Consider the following 19,916-nt stretch of genomic DNA (forward strand, 5'->3'; position numbering starts at 1 on the left):
GTTTTCATTTATTCCACGAGTTGTCTATTTTGTATCAAACGGAATTCAATTTACGAGGAAATTGAGATCAATACAAGGGCTTATTTGGAAGCAGGCGCGGATGTACGTGCATAACAAATAAGTGATGATCGTTTCAAAATTTTAAAAATTAGCCCCTTTTTTCATCTGATTTGGTTCCGCCTCTGGATAACTCCATTGATAAAATTATTGAATAACAAATAGATGATGATCGTTTCAAAATTTTAAAAATGAACTCCCATTTCATCCTGGTCTGGTTCCGCCTCTATTTGGAGGTAGATTGAGAATAATATATATATATATATTATCTTAAATATTTCTCAAAAAAAAAATTAATGCGATGCTAGCTTATAATATTATATTTCTTTATACCCATACCCTACATAAAAAAAACGATCAAAATAAATAAATAATATATATTTTTTTGGATGACGTGGGAATTCGCAGTCGCTACCCGAAAGTGCACACTGGGTAAACCTCCGACCGAACCTAATACCCTGTGAACCAGGCCCAACGGAAAAGTCACACTAGGCGAACCATACGTATCAGGTGACCTGAGGCGTCGGGGATTTGAACCCATGACCTCACCATTACGAGTCCAAATCATAGTTTGAAGGTTATACATGTTCTCACATCATTAAAAATTATATTATATTCCCTTTGTCAAGAGTTTCATTTTTTATATTCGTCTGTCCAAAATAATATTATTATTTTTTAATTTAGTAATTGTACTGCAGGTCTAATATAATAAATATTTTTTCAAATTATAATATATTATACAAATATCACCACTTTTATATTACACAATACGGGTATTTTTATTTTTTTATTACAACTCAATATAATATTAATATTAAAAAATTTACGTGAAAAAACAAATGTTATGGAGTATAAAATTTTATTTTTTAAAAAATAATATTTAAATTGAGTATACTTATTGAAAATAATTTTAATCACATATTACTCATGTATCAACCAAACAAGTCCCAACTATGAAATCGAACAAACAAGCAAACAGACGAAAATATCCAAACACCATATGATAGACATTTGGTTAAACTATATCTATATTTTATTTGTTAATAATACTTAATTTTAATGTTTAATGAAACAAAAAATATATTAGAAAAACTGTAGATTAAATAATTTTTTTTTATATAAAATATCTAAAAATACAAATAAACACACCATTTTTCATTGGCTGCCACTATACCTAATATCTATTGACTATTGGATTGTATTCCTTAATTATTTGCCAAACATGTATTAAATTACGTCAATTATATTGTTCAACAACTATTAACATACTCAAATATGTCACATTCAATTAATATATATATATATATATATTAAATCAAATATTTATATATACTTATATTTTTTAAAATTTTGCTTCACTTTAATTAATTATAGGTTTTCATATATACACAAATTATAGTAAAATAAATGTAAAATATGTATATAATGGTGTGTTTGTTTTGTAAGATTGTTGGAAAATAATTTTTTTTATTATTTATTTATTTTTATGTGAGTTATAGAGAATTGTGTAGATAATATTAAAATAATAAATATGTATAATGTATTAATTTTTTTGAAAAAAACGTATAGGAAAAAATTATAGAAAGAACAAACTCTAATTTTGTACAATAAATATTAATTATTAATATTAAAAATGCAAGGTATTTTATGATTATTGTATGTATAAGTATAAATACAAGAAAATGTAGAAAAAATACAACTAAAAATTAATGACTAGACAAGCCTTCTCCTAACAATACAATATTATAGATAGAGGTTTTAATCAAGTTATGAATTTGTTTTTGTTGTGATTTAAAATTAATTTAAATTTTTATTTAAATAATATTTTATAAGAAGGAATAATATATTTTTATTAAAAATATCTGAATAATATAAATTTATATTTGAAATCATAAACAAACAAATAAATGTATGACACAATATTTTGATTCCAATTTTTTTGTGTTTTATATATTTTTAATGATAATAATAGTTTGATTTAATATTTTTAAAATAAATAAATAATATCAAATACTTCCAAGTTGCTATGTAAGTAAGTGTTAATTGGTAGTTTTTAATGATAGATTTTATGTAATATTTTTGAGAAAATAATTGGCGGGTTTTATAAGAAAGTGTAAAAAATAAATTAAAAAAAAAATAAAAAAAAGTTCTACTTATGATTATTTTGTCCTTTTTCGTTCCTTGATTATTTTTGTACATTTAAATTTAATTAAATGAGGATACAATACAACTGCTCATTTTCTTACTAATTTAATTAATTAATAAATAAAATGAAACCGGAAAGAAAAGGAGAGGCAAAACGTAGGGCCGACAAAAGTTCAGTGGGTTTTGTATTATATTTGTTCAACTAATAAATGCCCTTTATTTTATACTTGATTTATTTTATTATTTTCAAATGTATGAATTATGGGGAATTGATGTTGAAATTGTTTAGGCTTGTATATATAATTAAAAATAACGATTTAACATAATATATTATATCAAGAAAATGTATATAATATTTTTAGATGAATAAAAAAATATTATATAGAAAAAAAAAGTTTGAATTATTATTATTATTATTATATAATGAACAAACTTAGGATTAGTAAGGATATGACTGATCGAAAAAAAAAAAACTATTATTGAAACTCTACTTGAAAATTAAACAGTAAGGATTTGTTTATTTTTGTTTTTGTTTTTATGTGAATTTGAATTTTTTGTTTAAGTTTTAGATTAAAAATCACTTAATTTAAGTACTTTTTATAAAAAAAATATAATATTTTAATTGAATAATTTTTAATTTATGTGAAATAAAAATAAATACACCTAAGTGATGTAAATATGATAATTATTTAATATATATATATATAATAAGTATGTACCGAGTTGATCCTATTGACATAAATAAATTTTATAGATTGAGAACGATATACATCCATCACCGAGTATGTATTTTGGGATATTTTAAATTTATTTTATTTCTGATAAAATGAAAAATAAAAAATAAAAAATAAATTACAAACTGCCATTAAATATATATATATAAATAATTTTAATAATATAAAATTTAGATGAAAAATTAAAATAAATACGCCCTGGAGCACGCGCGTACTTAGCGTGTCCGACACACTTGCCGTCCCATAGGTTAGAAAATTGTTACCGTTGTACTATTGCTCATCGCGTGGCACCTTGCCGACATTTCACTCGTCAACCTCAAATAACGACTGGTAGCTCCAGGGACGCCAGCTCCCGATTAAATCCAGACCATTCATTAAAACAAAATCCACGCTACGAACGGCTTAGATCCTATAAGCAGTCTCCGTGATAAGCTCCAGGGAATCATCCATGGGCGAAATGAACAGTCGAAAGTTTTTATTTAATTCGAATTCCCAGCAGGAATCTAATTCCAGAGTGAATTCAAGATCATGAATAAACTCCACTTGCCCATAAAAAATGCCTTTCTTTAACCCTAATTTTCCAAAACGGAAGAAATCGACACGTAATTATCCAACAGTCAAATTCAGCCATGAGATTTCGGGAAAAAAAACTATAGAATTTATCTCTTTCCGCAGCCAAAATGTACCCAATTTGGAGAGCAGTAAAAGCCGAAAAAGAAGAGTCATTGTTGCAGATATTTTCAATTCTTGTCCAAATCTGATCTGTAACGGACACGCACACCACACACATAATTGCATACACGATATAAATCAATCCTTCACTGCAATTATGGTGGTGTATGCATCGGTTATGTGTGTGTAGTGGGTGGGCTGAGCTGTAGGGTTCGCCTTTTTGAAGAACTTGTTGGGAATGTTCTTTGGCTTTTGTTCTACTCTGAAGTAATTCTCTTCAGTATTGGATCGACATACCCTCTCCATTCTATTTTGTGCTTTTCTTTACTCCATTATCGAAGATGATTTTGATTTGACGAAACCTTTCTTTAGCTTTCTTCAGAGCTTCACAGGTCTCTCTACACGGCTTCGTCGCCAAAGGTATGTGTCATTTTCGATTCTCTGTTCTTCCTCTGCTCATAGTGCATTTTATCTTCAGAGATGAGTAGAATAGTAAACCCTAGGTTTTTGTTTGTATAGATTTAACTCTTTCCTCATCAGGAAATTTGGTAATTTCGTGTGACTGCAAAACTTTGTGTTGATCACAAACCATATCAGATGTTAATTTTGATGTTCTTTGCGTAGATATGGTGGCGTTAGATTGCTGAGGATTTGCTTTTGAATTTCAGGAGGTTTGATTATCTTAAAAGAGGTTTGAGATGGCGACCTTCAAGGATATAGGGCTTGCAGCAGGAATTAATATTCTGACTGCTTTCATCTTCCTCATAGCATTCGCCATCCTAAGGCTTCAGCCATTTAACGACAGAGTATATTTCCCGAAATGGTACCTCAAAGGACTGAGAACAAGTCCACAATCGGGAGCATTCATGAGCAAATTTGTCAATATCGACTGGAGATCATATATTAGGTTCCTCAATTGGGTGCCAGAAGCCTTGAAGATGCCCGAGCCGGAGCTCATCGATCATGCCGGCCTGGATTCTGCCGTTTATCTGCGAATTTACTTGTTGGGGTAGCTTATGCAATCTTATTCGGATTATTTTTAGATGATCGAGCATTCGGTATCATGATTTTACTTGTTAAATATGTAACAAAAACTTGTGTTTTAATTGCTAAATTTGGATTCAACTTGTGTTTGTGCATTCATAAGATAGAGTTGCTATCGATTTTTCTGTCATCTTTGAACTTAGCGAACTAGTTTATGTCTTTCTGCCTTATTACATAGTGGTTTCTTGAATGATTCTACATAAATTTGCTCGTATTATACATTTGTCCTGATTGTGCTCCTTATGTCCGCAGGCTTAAGATTTTCGTTCCGGTGACATTGTTAGCGTGGGCAATCCTAGTGCCGATAAACTGGACGAACGATACATTGGCAAAGGCTGGAGTGCAAGATAAAGTCCTGTACAGTGATATAGACAAGCTTTCTATTTCGAATATCCCACTCGGATCCAAAAGGTACTTGCACCTCCATTTTTAAAATTTGAGATATTGTTTTGGTTGACGATTCAATTGGTTGATGCTTCAAAACTGTGCCGCCTATTTAGCAAGCTCAAATTTTGGATTGTTTTATGTAGACCAATTATGATAAGAGCTTGATGAAAGTGAATCCTTGCAATGTATTCCATGACATATTATTATCACGTTTAATGACGAATAGGTTCGTATCTCGACTTACAGGTTTTTGGCTCATATGGTTATGGCCTATGCCTTCACTTTTTGGGTATGCTACACTCTGCAGAAGGAATACGCAACGGTTGCTGCAATGCGCTTACACTTTCTTGCTTCAGAAAGACGTCGTCCTGATCAATTTACGGTAAGAAAAGTCTCCTTCTACTCTATATCCATAGTTATAACTATCGTTGCCATCAATCACTATAACCCGATCAAACAAGTGGGATGCTTGATCCATTAGTATTCAGTATGCAGAATCGTGAATTGGATGATATATTGTGTCGAAACAGGCAATGTGTTTGAAGTTGCTTATCTTTAGAGCACTCAATCTTGGTTCTTTGTAGGTTCTTGTTAGAAACGTACCGCCAGACCTAGACGAGTCAGTGTCGGAATCTGTGGAACATTTTTTCCTCGTCAACCATCCGAATCAGTATCTGACTCATCAGGTTCGAGGAAATCGAATCCATTGATCTTTACAATTTTTTGTTCGGTATGAGACATTCTTCTTACTTGAAACTATTTATTCGTGTAGGTTGTGGTTAATGCGAATAAACTTGCAAAACTGATAAAACAGAAAGAGAAGAAGGAAAATTGGCTGGACTATTATGAATTAAAGTATTCGAGGGATCCATCGAAACGGCCTATGACGAAGGTATATACGGATCGTGTATTTTATACATTCCGTCTCTTGCATCAGAATGCTTCTTACTAACTTACGAATTTGCAGACGGGTTTTCTTGGCTGTTGCGGTGATAAAGTAGATGCTATCGAATATCAAACAGCCGAAATCGAGAGGCTGAAAGGAGAAGTGCGTACATACAACTCAATCCTAAGTAGGATTCAAAATTCTTCTGTTCATAATCGAACAATCATATTTCTTTGCAGATAGCCGAGGAGCGCAAGAGGGTGAAAAACGATCCGAAGAACATAATACCGGCAGCTTTTGTCTCCATGAAATCGCGGTGGGGAGCTGCTGTTTGCGCGCAAACGCAGCAAACTAGAGATCCGACGATATGGCTAACCGAGTGGGCTCCTGAGCCCCGAGACATCTACTGGAACAACCTTGCGATTCCCTACATTTCGCTGAATGTTAGGAGGCTTATTATTGCCGTTGCTTTCTTCTTCCTTACGTTCTTCTTCATGATCCCCATCACCATCGTTCAATCGTTCGCAAATATTGAAGGTATCCAGAAGAGGCTACCGTTTTTAACCCCGATCATCGACATGTGAGTGTTAGTCCAGTTTCTTAAGTTATATGTTCGAGCATTTTCTTTTCTCTGTTGCTAATATGAATGTCGTCTTACAGAGGTTTCATCAAGTCTTTCGTGCAAGGCGTTCTGCCGGGGATCGTTTTGAAGATCTTTCTGATAGTCCTACCAACGATTCTGATGATGATGTCCAAATTCGAAGGCTTCATTTCGATTTCGTCACTGGAGAGACGAGCTGCCTTAAGATATTATCTCTTCAACTTCATAAACGTCTTCCTCGTGAGCGTAATCGCCGGCGCTGCATTCGAACAGCTCAATAGTTTCCTCCATCAGTCCCCAAAAGAGTACGCCGCTCCTCTCGTCTTGTTCGAATCTTCTTTGATTTTGAATTATCATCGAAACTGAAGCAATGGCGCGCATTAATTCGCAGTATCCCCGTGACAATTGGCGTCGCAATCCCTATGAAAGCGACTTTCTTCATCACCTACGTGATGGTTGACGGATGGGCCGGCGTCGCCGGCGAGATCTTGCGACTGAAGCCGTTGATCATCTATCACCTGAAGAATTTCTTCATTGTCAAAACCGAAAAGGATCGGGAGGAGGCCATGGATCCCGGCAGCATCGGATTCAACACTGGCGAACCCCAAATACAGCTCTACTTCCTTCTTGGCCTCATCTATTCGATCGTGACGCCCGTTTTTCTTCCTTTCATTTTGGTCTTCTTCGCCTTGGCATACGTCGTTTATCGCCATCAGGTAAATTAATGTTTCGTAAATCCCCGCGCGACTTCGAATAAGCTAACGATGCGCTCAACCTGTTTTTTCGAACGCAGATCATAAACGTGTACAACCAAGAATATGAAAGCGGCGCGGCGTTTTGGCCAGACGTACATGGGCGCATCGTCTTCGCCCTCATCTTCTCGCAGATCGTTCTGTTCGGATTAATGAGCACAAAACATGCTGTCGCGTCGGCGCCGCTCCTCATCGCGCTCCCGGTGTTGACGTTCTTCTTCCATCGCTTCTGCAAAGGCCGTTACGAATCTGCGTTCGTTAAATACCCTCTACAGGTACCCGTGATCGCAATCGATCCTCGTATATTTGTAACGAAAATTTAATACGGATGAAGTTAGCAACAACTTTGGATATCATTAGTAATGGAAAAAATGATTTATGAATGAAAAAATCTCGTTATAAAAATGTTATTTTCTTATTGTCGATGATCGGAAACGACGATTTTGTGTTCGTATCAGGAAGCGATGATGAAGGACACGCTGGAGCGCGCGCGGGAGCCGGGATTGAACTTGAAGGGATACTTGGAGTACACTTATGTCCACCCGGTTTTCAAAAACGACGACGATGAAGATGACAACGACGAGAGCTTCGACGGGAAGGTGGACGGCGCCGTGCTGGTCCCGACGAAGCGGCAGTCGCGGCGGAATACTCCGATCCCTAGCAAATTCAGTGAGACGTCGTCGCCGTCGTTGCCGGAAGTTGTAACTGAAAACGGTAATGAACCGTGAATGTAGTAATGTGTGTTTAATGTAAAATTAGTTATAGATTTTGGTTGTAGGAAGAAGTTAAGTTGAGAAACGCCTGTGGACTCTGAAAGAGTTTAATTTGGTTGCGGTAAAAGTGAGCTTGTAGATAACTTTTTAACCCTATCGAAATTCTAAACTTCCTCTCCCTGATAATTATGCTATTTTATTTTAATATAAAAATTTAAAAATAATTCTTTCACCTTCCTGTGTAACCTTATTGTTAAAATATATTTAAAATATATATATTATATTTATGATAGTTAGTGTATTTAAAAAGTTTATAGAATTCTTATATGATTTAGAGGATTTATACGTAAAATTTGTAGGATTCTTATCCTATAAATAAAAAATTCTAATTTTTATTATTGAAATAAAAAAGTTTAATTTTATATTCAAATATTTTTATTTTTGACTTTTGCTTATGTACTAAAGTACATTAGTATTTTATTAACACTTGATGTAACGATTATTTTGACTTTGACATTAATGTAAAAGTATTACATTAATATGAAAAATACTAAATATAAAATTTTGGTATTAAGTTATAGATTTTGATTTATACATACTAAAATACTTCATTGTTTACTATTTTTGTTCATCTTGAAAAAATAGTTTTATTTAAATAAATAATGATATTACTATAAAAATTAGTATTACTCTTTTATTATTATTACACAATTGCCACTACTTTTTATACTGATATAATTTACAACTGTATTTTTTACTCACTAACAATATAATATCAATATTCTTTAAATCTTGTGCTAAATACAACCTAACCCAAACTATAGTTTTGGGACGGAGGGAGTAGTAAAATGAAAATTTTAGTATTAGATAGATAAAAGTATTTCTTTAGTTACAATTGTCATTTTTTATTTTTTAAAAATATTCATCAAATTTATACGCAATTTTTTGTTAGATATAATAAACAATTTTTATTCATTTAAAATTTTATTATTCTTATTTTAATAAATAGATTAATTTGTTATTATTTTGTTTTACTGATTTCCTTACCTGTTCTTTTAAAAAAATATGAAATTTGTAATAAATTTTTATAGTATGATTATTTTAAATTTTCGTATTCAAACTAATTAAATGACATAATTAGATTTAATTAGTTTGGATATAGGGAGTAATATTTCCATATACAAGAGGAAAGATAAACAATTAAAATCAAATAAAGATAATTATAAGATATTTCTAAAATAATAATAATAAAAAAAATAATTATGTAAATAAAAAATAGTTGGGAAATGATTATTTTTTATTGAATTATTATTAAATTATGAATTAATATTTATTATTATTATTATAAATGTATTATAGATAAAATTACCGAACAAAAATTTAATATGTCTCACAGTAGAATGTTGGATAGTAATTTTTTTGATCAATTAAAAAACGAGCTTAAATAAATTTATTTTACAACAATGCATTTAATTAATTTAATAATCATTTTGTGAAAATATTGAAAAAAATATTTAAAGAACGAGGATAATTAATTAACTTCATGGCAATGTACTTAATTAATTTGTTACCATGGTTAGATACAACCAACAATAATCCTTTCATAAAAGTACTTTAAAAAAAAAAAAAAATGTTGCATGCGGACTTAATTAATTTGTTAATAATAACTATTTTGTGGTAATATTACAAAGATATTTTAAAAAAACAATAAACAATTAATTTAATTAATTTAGTTGGTGATCGAATTGTGTTAATAACAGATATCGGTGTGTAAAAAGCTCGAAATATTTTAAAGAATGCGAATAATTAATAAGTTCATGACAATAGATTTAATTAATTTGTTAGAATAATTGGATATGGCTAATAACAATCATTTGTTGAGAGATTTGAAAAAAGTGATTTAAATTTAGCATAATAATTTTGTAAAAATATTTGAAATGTCAATTTGACTTAAATTAATATGTTGCTGTGATTGATGTTGTCAACAATAATTGTTTTGTGGAGATGTTACAAAAATAGCTTAAAAAATAAAATAATTTATTAATTTTGACAATGAATTTAATTAACTTGTTTCGATGATCGGATTATGCAACTAATAATAATTAGATTTAGATTTTTAATATAAAAAATTTTCATTAATTTTTTTTTGTAATATAATATAAATAAGTATTAGTGGTAATCTTTTAAATTTTAAATTTTAAATATATTTAATTTAATATTTTTTGAAAAAAAAAACTTATGAAGAGTAATGAGCATAAAGTAATGATTTAAACAATTAAATACATTTAAAATATTTCTATATTATTTTCAAATACGAAAAGATTTTTAATACTAATATATATATATATTTTTTTTATCGATGACATACATAATTTTAATAAAATAAATTTGATTTCAATTATTATAACAATATTTTTTGAGTTATAAATGTAAACAATGATTAAATAATAATTTAAGTATATTTTATTTCCTTAATTATAAAACGCTAGTTTGGCAAATAAGACCTTCTCCTTCTCGGGGGACTCCGACTAGTAATATACATCTATATCTATGTGTGTGTATATATATATATATATGTATGCGTATATGTACACTCGCGCAATCGTTAACAAGAAATTAGATACATTATAGTAGATTTTATTACCAAATCCTAGAGAAAACGGAGGGTTTTGTAGTTATCTAGAATCCTCTATTTCCTTTCCCCCAAGTCTTTCCTTAATCTATCGAAATCTCTGGATCAATATCATTCGATTAGGGCTCGGAGTCAATTCATTTTCACTGTCGAAGGGATTTGCTTGCTAAGCATCAGGTCAGTGGGAGGGGGGCATTGATTCTATATGTTTTGCAGTTCAATGCTTTTGATTTTGATTTTAATTTTAATCGTTCCTCGTGAGAATCGTGATGCTATGGCGGTCTTGATTGAATTAACGTTGATTTCGGTTGCGGTGAATTAGGTTATCTGGCCGTTTTTTTTCGATTTTGATCGTAAGATTGTATTTTGGGTGGATTTCTCGATGGATTGGTGTGAATGTGGATTCACTTTTCCTTTTCGATTGTGATTGTAAAGTTGTATTTTGGGTGAATTTCTCGATGGATTGGGTGAATGTGGATTGATTTTTCCTTTCAGATTGCGATTGTAAAATTGTATTTTAGGTGAATATCTCGAGGGATTGGTAGGAATGTGGATTGATTTTTCCTTCGTTCACTCTTCGTAGCCTTCGCTTCGTCTCTATATGATTTCCAAGTTATGCATCTAGGGTTTCTGTTTAGGATTTGTTTAGCTGAAGTTTTTCTACGAAGTGTGTTTATTTTCTGTTTCTAGACAGTTTTTTTTAACTCATTGGACTTCGCATTTCCCCAAAAAACAATATACATGTTTGGAGATGAATCGGAAACCTTTGAATCTTGAATAGAGGATGAGTTTGCCTTAGTTTCTGAGATTAATGTTCTTATGATTTTGGAACTGTTGAATTGTAGCATTGTTGATCGATTGGTTTTTATATGATTTGTCAGATTTGGATCCTTAGCATTAGCTGGAAGCTTCAGGCATTGCAATGGCACCGAAAGTTGAATACAGAAAACCACCTATTGTAGGAAGCCAATCTGTGCCTGCTGAAAGGCCATGGAAGAAGCTCGTCATCCGACCTGAGCCAGAAAAAAGGAGGAGGAAGCTCATCATCGATCTGGATGATGAGGAAAGCATGGAAAATGCAAACCTGTTGCCTGAAGAATCTGGGAGTGACTCAGACCAGAGAGTTGATTGTGATTTGGGGAAGGAGAATGCATCTGAGGATTCCGAAGAAGAGAGCAGTCGATCAATGGAGAGATGTCGCCGCCATACTTCATCAGGTGGATTAGAACACAAAAATCTTCGCAAGGAAATTGGCGAATCTTCTAAACTGGAAAAGCCTTCTGATGTTAAAGCTGTAGCTGAGGAAGAACGTGAAGATGAGGAAGGGTGGATTAGAACACAACAATCAATGGAGAGATGTCACCGCCATACTTCATCAGGTGGATTAGAACACAAAAACCGTCGCAAGGAAATTGGTGAATCGTCCAAACTGAAAAAGCCTTCTGATGGTAAAGCTATAGCAGAGGATGAAAGTGAAGATGGGGAAGGGTGGCATAATCCCAAAAAGAAGAAGAAGAAGAAGAAGAGGACATTAGTGACTCGACCTCGAATTCAGAAGAGACCACCGGAGAGCAAGAGTAATCAAAGAGCATCGAAAAGACCTCGTGCTTCTCAAAACTGCTTTACGGATTCTAACTACATTTGGTGCGACTGGGTGGTGGAAGAAGGCAAAGATGCGAAAATGGGAGAAAACAATTCAATGGATGAATTAAGAATCCAGACCACTGATTCTGCAACCATGGCTGAGAAAAGAGCTCAAGAATCTGAAAAAATGAGTCCTGGCGCCAAACAGTCTTCGCATACCTTATCTCCAATGAGGCAAGAACAGGACAGGGAAGCAACTATAGCTGAGAAAAGTTCAGAATCCGAAAAAATGAGTCATGGCGCCAAGCAGTCTTCACTAAGCTTAACTCCATTGAAGCAGGAACAGGAAAAGGAAAAAAGGCAGCATACTGTTGATAAAAAAATGAAGGTATAATTTTTCGACTTTCTTAAATTGCAGTGTTGTTTTCTCTTACCATAGATAACTTAACACTGTTCACAGGAAATCCCAAAGAAGCCTCTTAAATGTCATCAATGTCAAAAGTCGAACCGCAAGATCGTCGTCCCTTGTACTAATTGCAAAGAGAAAGTCTACTGCATCCATTGTATCAAACAATGGTGATTGTTCTAACCGAACACTTTTTATATTCGGAAAGTGTTATGAATGCGAATAAATTGATCTTAATTTTGTCTGATTAGGTATCCTGAATACGACGAAGAGGAAGTCGCAGATACTTGCCCATATTGCCGGGGGAATTGCAACTGCAACGTATGCCTTCATGCACCATCCACATTGAAGGTTCGATCATTTTTTCCAGTTGAAGCCTCTCATTTATTATAGTTATTATTATGTATTCTAAAACCTCATAGCCATTTGTTTTTTTCGAATTTAGACAACTAAAAGAGAGATCACTGATCAAGAGAGGATTCGCCATCTGAGCTATCTTATCAACCAGCTCTATCCACACCTGGAACATATTGTTCGAGAACAAATGGATGAGATTGCCATTGATCTCGACACTAAAGGTTCGACTCTTAATTTAAAAGCTAATTCCCTTTATTATAGACAAGAAGATCTCACAAATAATCGAATTTCGATTGTCAGGGGAGCAAATTAAAGTACATCAGGCAGCTTACTTCAGTGAAGAGCGCGTTTACTGGTTAGGGATTTACGTCGTTTAGACCTTTACTTCATTTCCCTTTATCCCCTTGCGTTGTGTTATTAATTTTCTTGATTTGTCATCTGCTGCAGCGACCATTGTTCCACCTCGATTATTGATCTTCATCGGAGCTGTCGAAACTGCTCTTACGAACTGTGCCTTAGATGTTCCCAGGAGATTCGAGCAGGTCAGGTGCCAGGAAGCTCTCGGAAATCTATTCCTGTGTACACTGATAGAGGCATCGACTACATGCATGGCGGAGATCCACTCCCAAAGACTTGTCCTGCACAAACTCTGAACAGCATCGATGAAATTCCTCTCGAATCCTTCACCACAGGAGATGGGATCATCGTCTGCCCTCCCAAAGAACACGGTGGATGTGGTAACGGTAAGCTCGAGCTCAGTCATCTCCTTCCACTCGGCTGGATGAATACTCTGTGGAAACGAATCCACGCGGTGATCAGAAGCTGCAAAGCCATGGATATCATGGCTCACCCGATCGTGTCCAACGGCGCCAAGTCAAGGCCGTGTTGGGCAGAAGGCTCTAAAGACAGCATTCTGTATAGCCCAAACTCGAAGGAGACTCTGAACGAGGAAGAACTCATGCACTTCCGCAGGCACTGGGCTAACGGCGAGCCCATAATCGTAAGGGCCGCGCTCGAGCAGGGAACTGGTTTGAGTTGGGAACCGAAGGTGATGCTGCGGGCGTTGTTTGAACAGAAAGATTTGAAAATGTCTGATGTGAAAACCATCGACTGCCTGTCCGGTTGCGAGGTAATTTTCACTTCTTTCTAATGCTTGCTTACACATTCAAACAATTACCCGAAGAACTGCTTTAATTTCGCTAATATTTTCAGGTGGAGATCGATGCCCGCAAATTCTTCAAAGGCTATGTGGAAGGGAGACAGTACGAAAACTGCTGGCCGGAGATGCTTAAGCTCAAGGACTGGCCACCATCGGATCGATTCGAGGATCTGTTGCCTCGCCACTGCAATGAGTTCAACTGTGCCTTGCCATTTCAAGAATACACAGATCCTCGGGCGGGAATTCTTAACATTGCCACAAAGCTTCCGCCCACGATCATAAAACCTGACTTGGGCCCGAAGACATACATAGCGTACGGTACTGCTCAAGAACTTGGGAGAGGGGATTCTGTGACCAAGCTTCACTTGGACATGTCGGATGCGGTACAGCCTTAAGAACTTTGCCTAATATCACGTTTCTTTCGATTCCTTTTAATTCAAAAGATCTTATTGTCTGGCTGTTTAACTGCTTCTCAGGTGAACATTTTGACGCACACAGCCGAAGTAGCTCTAACCGACGAACAGACTCGAGCAATTGAACAGCTGAAGGAAAGGCATAGGGCTCAAGATGAAACAGAATCCATGTCCCAAACAGTTGAAGATCGCGGACTTGGAGTGTTCAGTGTGTCCGGAGGCAGAGACATCCCGCGCTTGGGGAAAAAGAGGGTTTTCACTGAATCCAAACAGGACGACCACGAGCACATGTCCTGCACGGCATCTGCAGGAAGCGAGGACGGCGGCGCACTGTGGGATATTTTCCGAAGAGAAGATGTTCCAAAATTGAACGAGTACCTGAGAAAGCATTCGCGTGAATTTCGCCACACCTTTTGCGCTCCAGTTGAAGAGGTAATCTCTAGATGATAAACTTAGGAACTTTCATACAGATTAAAACATACTTTCATTTCCGTTACCCTGTACAGGTCGTCCATCCGATTCTCGACCAGTGCTTCTACCTATCGAATGAACACAAGTTACGGCTGAAGGAAGAATACGGTGAGTAAAGCAAACCCTTCAAAACCATCTCTTTATCACGGAACTATATATACATTTACCGTGGTCATTTTCAGGCGTTGTACCTTGGACGTTCATGCAAAAGCTTGGGGAGGCCGTATTCATCCCAGCCGGTTGCCCCCATCAAGTCAGGAACCTCAAGGTAAAATCTAACCAGCACTTTTTACATTTTCTTCAATTTTTTCATCTGTATAGGCATTTCAACATCGAATTTCCTCATCAAACGTGCAGTCCTGCACCAAGGTAGCTGCCGATTTCGTCTCCCCTGAAAACCTGCATGAGTGCCTTAAATTGGCAGAGGAGTTCAGGAAGCTGCCGATAAACCACAGGGCCAGAGAAGATAAACTAGAGGTATCTTGTTGTGACAACCTTATGCATCCATCCATTAGTTTCTGAGAACTAAAATTGTCGATTATCAGGAAATGATATCGAGTTTGTATATTGAGCAGGTGAAGAAGATGATCCTCCATGCTGTCAACCAAACAGTCGAGGATCTGGAGAAATTCTTTGAGGATGACAAGGATCTCTTCTTGTTGAGATAGATGCACAAACAAGAGCTGCATCAATTTTTGTCGAAGATCATCTGGACAAAGGGATGCCTTGCAAGATACTATTATACATTTGAATTTCCGACTGCTCCGGATCCGTCATAGAAGTTAACTGTTCATAAGTTTGGGAAACACAACTGTTACCAGTCTTTAACATACAAGTAGACAGACAGAAATTTTGAGGATGGCAAGAAACAAGAAAAGAAAACCTGTGTTCCTTGTTTTAATGAGCAATTTTTGTGCAACTGATATTAAAACAATTTTTTGTAAGTACTGTGTTTAGAAGTAGTTTTAATATCTTAACTCCTATCCATTGTACGTTTTCTTGTAAAAAAATATCACATCGATTGTACCTACACTGATGTGCACAAACCGTAAGAGATCCACAACAGTCACAATTAACTAATTCAACAATAGAAATAAACCAAAACTCAAACACAATTTCAAAGAGAACACACAACACTAAAAAATACCCAAAACATAAACGAACGCAGTTCATTCTCTTCGAAATTACCTCTCATTGTTTTCCTTATAAAAATGCACTATTTTCTCGAACAAAACATCACACTGTAAACACACACACAAAAAAAGTTCATAGTCCTCCGCCCAAGATAATTATGTTGATTTTAAATCGTCGGCTAAACTTATATATAATACATTTCAGAATACCCCCTCCCCCTACCTTACTTTTTACTTAAATCTATGTGCCCAAACACAATAATATAAATATCCCGGACAAGGTGGGTACATTGTATTTCATTCAAAATATCAAAGTATGTTCTTATGGAATTTGATCATTAACATACTAAAAAACTGAAACCAAACTAAAAAAAGAGCCTCAATCTAACAACCAATTCACTTTAGAAACATCAAAACCAAAAATCTTGGCTATCCAACAACATTGGTAGTTCAAAATTTATGACACCCTTCCGTATTTTCAAAATCACATTCAAGAATGTAAGGGTGTACTTACTTTTCTATTACTTATTATTTATTATATTATACTAATTTTATATTCACATCAACACCTATTTATATCAAATCGTACAACTATTCTAATTTAAAATTTTTAGAATTCAAATTCCAATTTAAAATCCAAACCCCCAAACAAACACACCATTAATTTTCATGCCGAATAAATGTGTTTATATAAACAATCATAACATTAAATAACAAAACAAGACATCAAATTGCACAGTCGATTACCTCATACATTATGTTGAATTGCGACAAATTCTTGAATGACTCTTAAGCTCGGTTTACTTTGAGTTTTTCTCTTTTGAGTTTCTTCGCTATGCAAACCCATAATTTTCCTAAAAAAAAACATATGATTTTTCTATATCAAATATCATATCCAACAATTATTTCACTACAAACACATAGTATGAACACACACACAAAACCATGCAGAATAATAATATTAATTTAAGTTTGAAATCACAAAAGAACAACCCATAAACTCACACTTCAGTCATGAAGTATTAAAAGATTACAAACAATATTAAAAAACTACACAGAATAAATACTATTAATTTTAGTTTGAAATCACAAAAGAACAACCGATAAACTTACATTTTGGTCATGAAATATTAAAAGATTACAAACAACAAAAGAAGTTACACCACTTGTTAGGAATATAGACATTATGACAATGAAGTTAAATGAGGAGAAGAGAAGAGTTAAATCAAACCATATGTTCGAATGGAAAGAGGTAAATGATGTTCTTGGTTGAAAATTTTTATAGATTTCTACATTCATCAAAATTTTTCCTAAAAACAACATTAATAAATTTTACTTTCAAAATATCATATTAACATCTAATTATATCAGTATTATACAAATATTTGAATTTAATACTCCCTCTATCCCAGCTAATTTATTACTTAGGCACGGAGTTTTAAGTATTGCATAATTAGTAAGTAATTAAGAAGTATATTAGTAAAAATAATTATAAATTAAAATTAAAATGACTAAATAGTTTAATTATAATAAAAAAATTATAAATTATAAACTTTAAAATGTGATTGAAGTGTATAATTGTATTTCCAAAAAATGAAATGACAAATTACATGATTAAGTGGGATGGAGAAAATATATTTTATACTTTTAACACAATTCCCCATATCACACATAAAAAAATTAATTCATCTAAAAACCATTATATACCACAACTATTGCAATTAAAAACTAAAACACAAACAAAGAAAATCAACACAACAAACCCATAAATTTAGGCAATATACGAACACAACTTCCAAATAAGACAACAAAGAAGAAAAAAAGTCTATGTTGATTGCCCAAACTAAGAGAGCTCACAACATATTGCAATCGCAAAGTAGGTTATAAGTTTTTATCTCAACTAACACACTAATAATGATCAATCCACCCATTCATCAATGGTATCAAAACACAATCCACCAAACGTGTCCCGGCCACGTGTCCCAGCCACCCAACACCTTATATGTCCGATGTTTAGCATGCTTTGCAATCCAAGTTAAAAATACCCCCAATACCAAAGATAAGGACCAACAACGATATGATACTTAGCGCCTGGTGCTCGAACATTGGCTCAAGGCAAGTTATGGGAAAGAGTATACTACAACATTTCTAATTCGTGCATCTCTAATGCTCGCCCTTTTGGGAGGGTACGTCGAGTAGTGGGTACCTCGTAAGACCTCAACCATTGCCTCAATTAACTAAAGGTATGTTTGTTTGTGGGGTTTTGGTTATGATTTTACTATACCAAAATTTTCTCCATAGAAAAATCAAATCAAACATTTATTTTTAAGTTATTATATTACACTAAAATTTTAGTGTTAAAACATTACTATCAATACGTATTTATATCACATCAAATCAAGCAACTATTTCGATTCAAAATTTTACTATTCAGCACTCAAAACGAAAACCAAACAAACACACCTTCAAATTCAAGATACAAATAAAACATAAATATCCAATTCTTCCTAGCCAAAACTCCAATAATCCTATGGAAACATATCATAAAGTTGAATTCACTTAAAAAATAAAAAACAACCTAATCTTAGATTTAGAAGATTGTTTCATCACCCCTAGTAGACAAATATGATAACTCTATAAAGCAATATATAAATCTCTCAAACATGATTATAATGGATAAAACTAATTTATATTCACAATACATACCTTAGAACTACTTATATTCTCTCCTATTAAACCTAACACATGAATCAATCACATCTCACTCTACAAATCAACAAAACATGAACACATGAACATATAAGGTCTTTATGCTGGATAAATCAAATCTATCATCTCCTCCAATGAAAGATTCAACTAAAAACTTGCAAAAAATAAAAACATAAACAAATAATTTTATCAAACAACAAAACTTACCCAATCCCAAGGGCTAATTTGGATCCTATGATGATATACACACATCTTCAAATAGAGAGAGAGTCTTGGAGCACTTCTTCCCCAATTATTGTTCTTCCTTGAGCAACTTCTTTATTGAAGAATGGATGGTTGAAAATTTCACAACACACCTCATATCCTTATATAGGTGTGAAGTATGTACCCTTATCCTTAGGGTTTGAGATCTTGGGTGAAATCCCAATATTGCCCTTTCATTAATGTCAATTGAATGCGTTTGGAGATGTTAACGGATATGCATTAAATTCGGCACTTACCACGCTACTTTATTTGGTTAGATCGTATTTCAGATATGATATAGAGGCTGAGTTGTTTTTTAAGTATATTTTTATCATTAAAATAAATAAATATATTTTTAAATAAATAAATAAAACATGTCGCACAAATAAATTATTATACTAGCGCGTCCAACTACTTTTTTCTTTTGATAAAATTTATATGAAATATTAGATTTATTCGTTTAGTATTTTAATTGAATAAATTATCTATAAATATTATTAAAATTATATAATATACATATTAACATGGTTTTTGCTTGAAGATTTGGATTTTGATTTTGAATTTGAATAATTGTATTATTAGATATAAATATGTATTAATATAATGCTTTGAATATAAATTTGATTTTTAATATAATATAAAAAATAAATATTTGATTTTTTTTTAAGATAAATTTTTTAATGAATGATAAATTTTGGGTAAATTTAATAAAAGAACATCCTATATATATATATATATATATATTTTTTTTTTCCTTATTCACAAAAGTCAAATATCCAATGTATATTATTATTTTTTATATTATAAATATAATTTTC

At 33.2% G+C, this 19,916-nt stretch overlaps 2 protein-coding genes and 1 long non-coding RNA gene across 15 annotated transcripts; 2 read left to right on the plus strand and 1 right to left on the minus strand.

The window, feature by feature from the left end:
- Positions 1–3,636: 3,636 nt before the first annotated feature.
- On the plus strand, positions 3,637–8,177 carry LOC127249648 (calcium permeable stress-gated cation channel 1-like). Of its 2 annotated transcripts, none has more exons than XM_051272564.1 (12): positions 3,637–4,028; positions 4,233–4,617; positions 4,905–5,063; positions 5,286–5,421; positions 5,624–5,725; positions 5,812–5,931; positions 6,007–6,087; positions 6,165–6,505; positions 6,586–6,831; positions 6,918–7,242; positions 7,320–7,553; positions 7,737–8,177. In XM_051272564.1, exons 2-12 carry the CDS (start codon positions 4,307–4,309, stop codon positions 8,004–8,006), a joined length of 2,325 nt encoding a protein of 774 aa, XP_051128521.1. In that variant the 5' UTR covers positions 3,637–4,028; positions 4,233–4,306; the 3' UTR covers positions 8,007–8,177. The 2 variants fall into 2 exon arrangements, with proteins under 2 accessions (XP_051128521.1, XP_051128520.1); XM_051272563.1 differs by having other exon boundaries at positions 3,638–4,028; positions 4,277–4,617.
- Positions 8,178–10,572: 2,395 nt separating this feature from the next.
- Positions 10,573–15,966, plus strand: LOC127249455 (lysine-specific demethylase JMJ26-like). 3 transcript variants are annotated; one of them, XM_051272232.1, is made up of 13 exons: positions 10,573–10,800; positions 11,505–12,595; positions 12,668–12,783; positions 12,865–12,964; positions 13,059–13,191; positions 13,271–13,325; positions 13,418–14,099; positions 14,183–14,512; positions 14,606–14,974; positions 15,049–15,121; positions 15,196–15,281; positions 15,371–15,490; positions 15,589–15,966. In XM_051272232.1, the coding sequence occupies exons 2-13, from the start codon at positions 11,546–11,548 to the stop codon at positions 15,679–15,681; spliced, it is 3,207 nt and encodes a 1,068-aa protein (XP_051128189.1). In that variant the 5' UTR covers positions 10,573–10,800; positions 11,505–11,545; the 3' UTR covers positions 15,682–15,966. The 3 variants fall into 3 exon arrangements, with proteins under 3 accessions (XP_051128189.1, XP_051128190.1, XP_051128191.1); XM_051272233.1 differs by having other exon boundaries at positions 12,680–12,783; XM_051272234.1 differs by having other exon boundaries at positions 12,683–12,783.
- On the minus strand, positions 11,586–19,204 carry LOC127249456 (uncharacterized). Of its 10 annotated transcripts, none has more exons than XR_007838336.1 (5): positions 19,063–19,204; positions 16,894–17,000; positions 13,303–15,799; positions 11,708–11,921; positions 11,586–11,600 (listed from the first exon to the last, which is right to left on the minus strand). It is a non-coding gene; the product is annotated as an uncharacterized LOC127249456 (long non-coding RNA). The 10 variants fall into 10 exon arrangements; XR_007838333.1 differs by having other exon boundaries at positions 11,589–11,603; XR_007838335.1 differs by lacking the exon at positions 11,586–11,600 and adding an exon at positions 11,622–11,636.
- Between the last annotated feature and the right edge of the window lie 712 nt (positions 19,205–19,916).

The sequence above is a fragment of the Andrographis paniculata genome, unplaced genomic scaffold (genome assembly GCF_009805555.1).
Source record: "Andrographis paniculata isolate CXL003 unplaced genomic scaffold, ASM980555v1 Contig36END, whole genome shotgun sequence".
In the NCBI taxonomy this organism is placed as follows: Eukaryota; Viridiplantae; Streptophyta; class Magnoliopsida; order Lamiales; family Acanthaceae; genus Andrographis; species Andrographis paniculata.

Coding starts and splice junctions, on each gene's coding strand:
- LOC127249648 (XM_051272564.1), top strand. CDS start 4,307: ATGGCGACCTTCAAGGATATAGGGCTTGCAGCAGGAATTAATATTCTG. Junction 5,932..6,006: donor CGAAACGGCCTATGACGAAG/GTATATACGGAT, acceptor ACGAATTTGCAG/ACGGGTTTTCTTGGCTGTTG. Junction 6,506..6,585: donor TTAACCCCGATCATCGACAT/GTGAGTGTTAGT, acceptor GTCGTCTTACAG/AGGTTTCATCAAGTCTTTCG.
- LOC127249455 (XM_051272232.1), top strand. CDS start 11,546: ATGGCACCGAAAGTTGAATACAGAAAACCACCTATTGTAGGAAGCCAA. Junction 13,326..13,417: donor AGTGAAGAGCGCGTTTACTG/GTTAGGGATTTA, acceptor CATCTGCTGCAG/CGACCATTGTTCCACCTCGA. Junction 15,122..15,195: donor ACGGCTGAAGGAAGAATACG/GTGAGTAAAGCA, acceptor GGTCATTTTCAG/GCGTTGTACCTTGGACGTTC.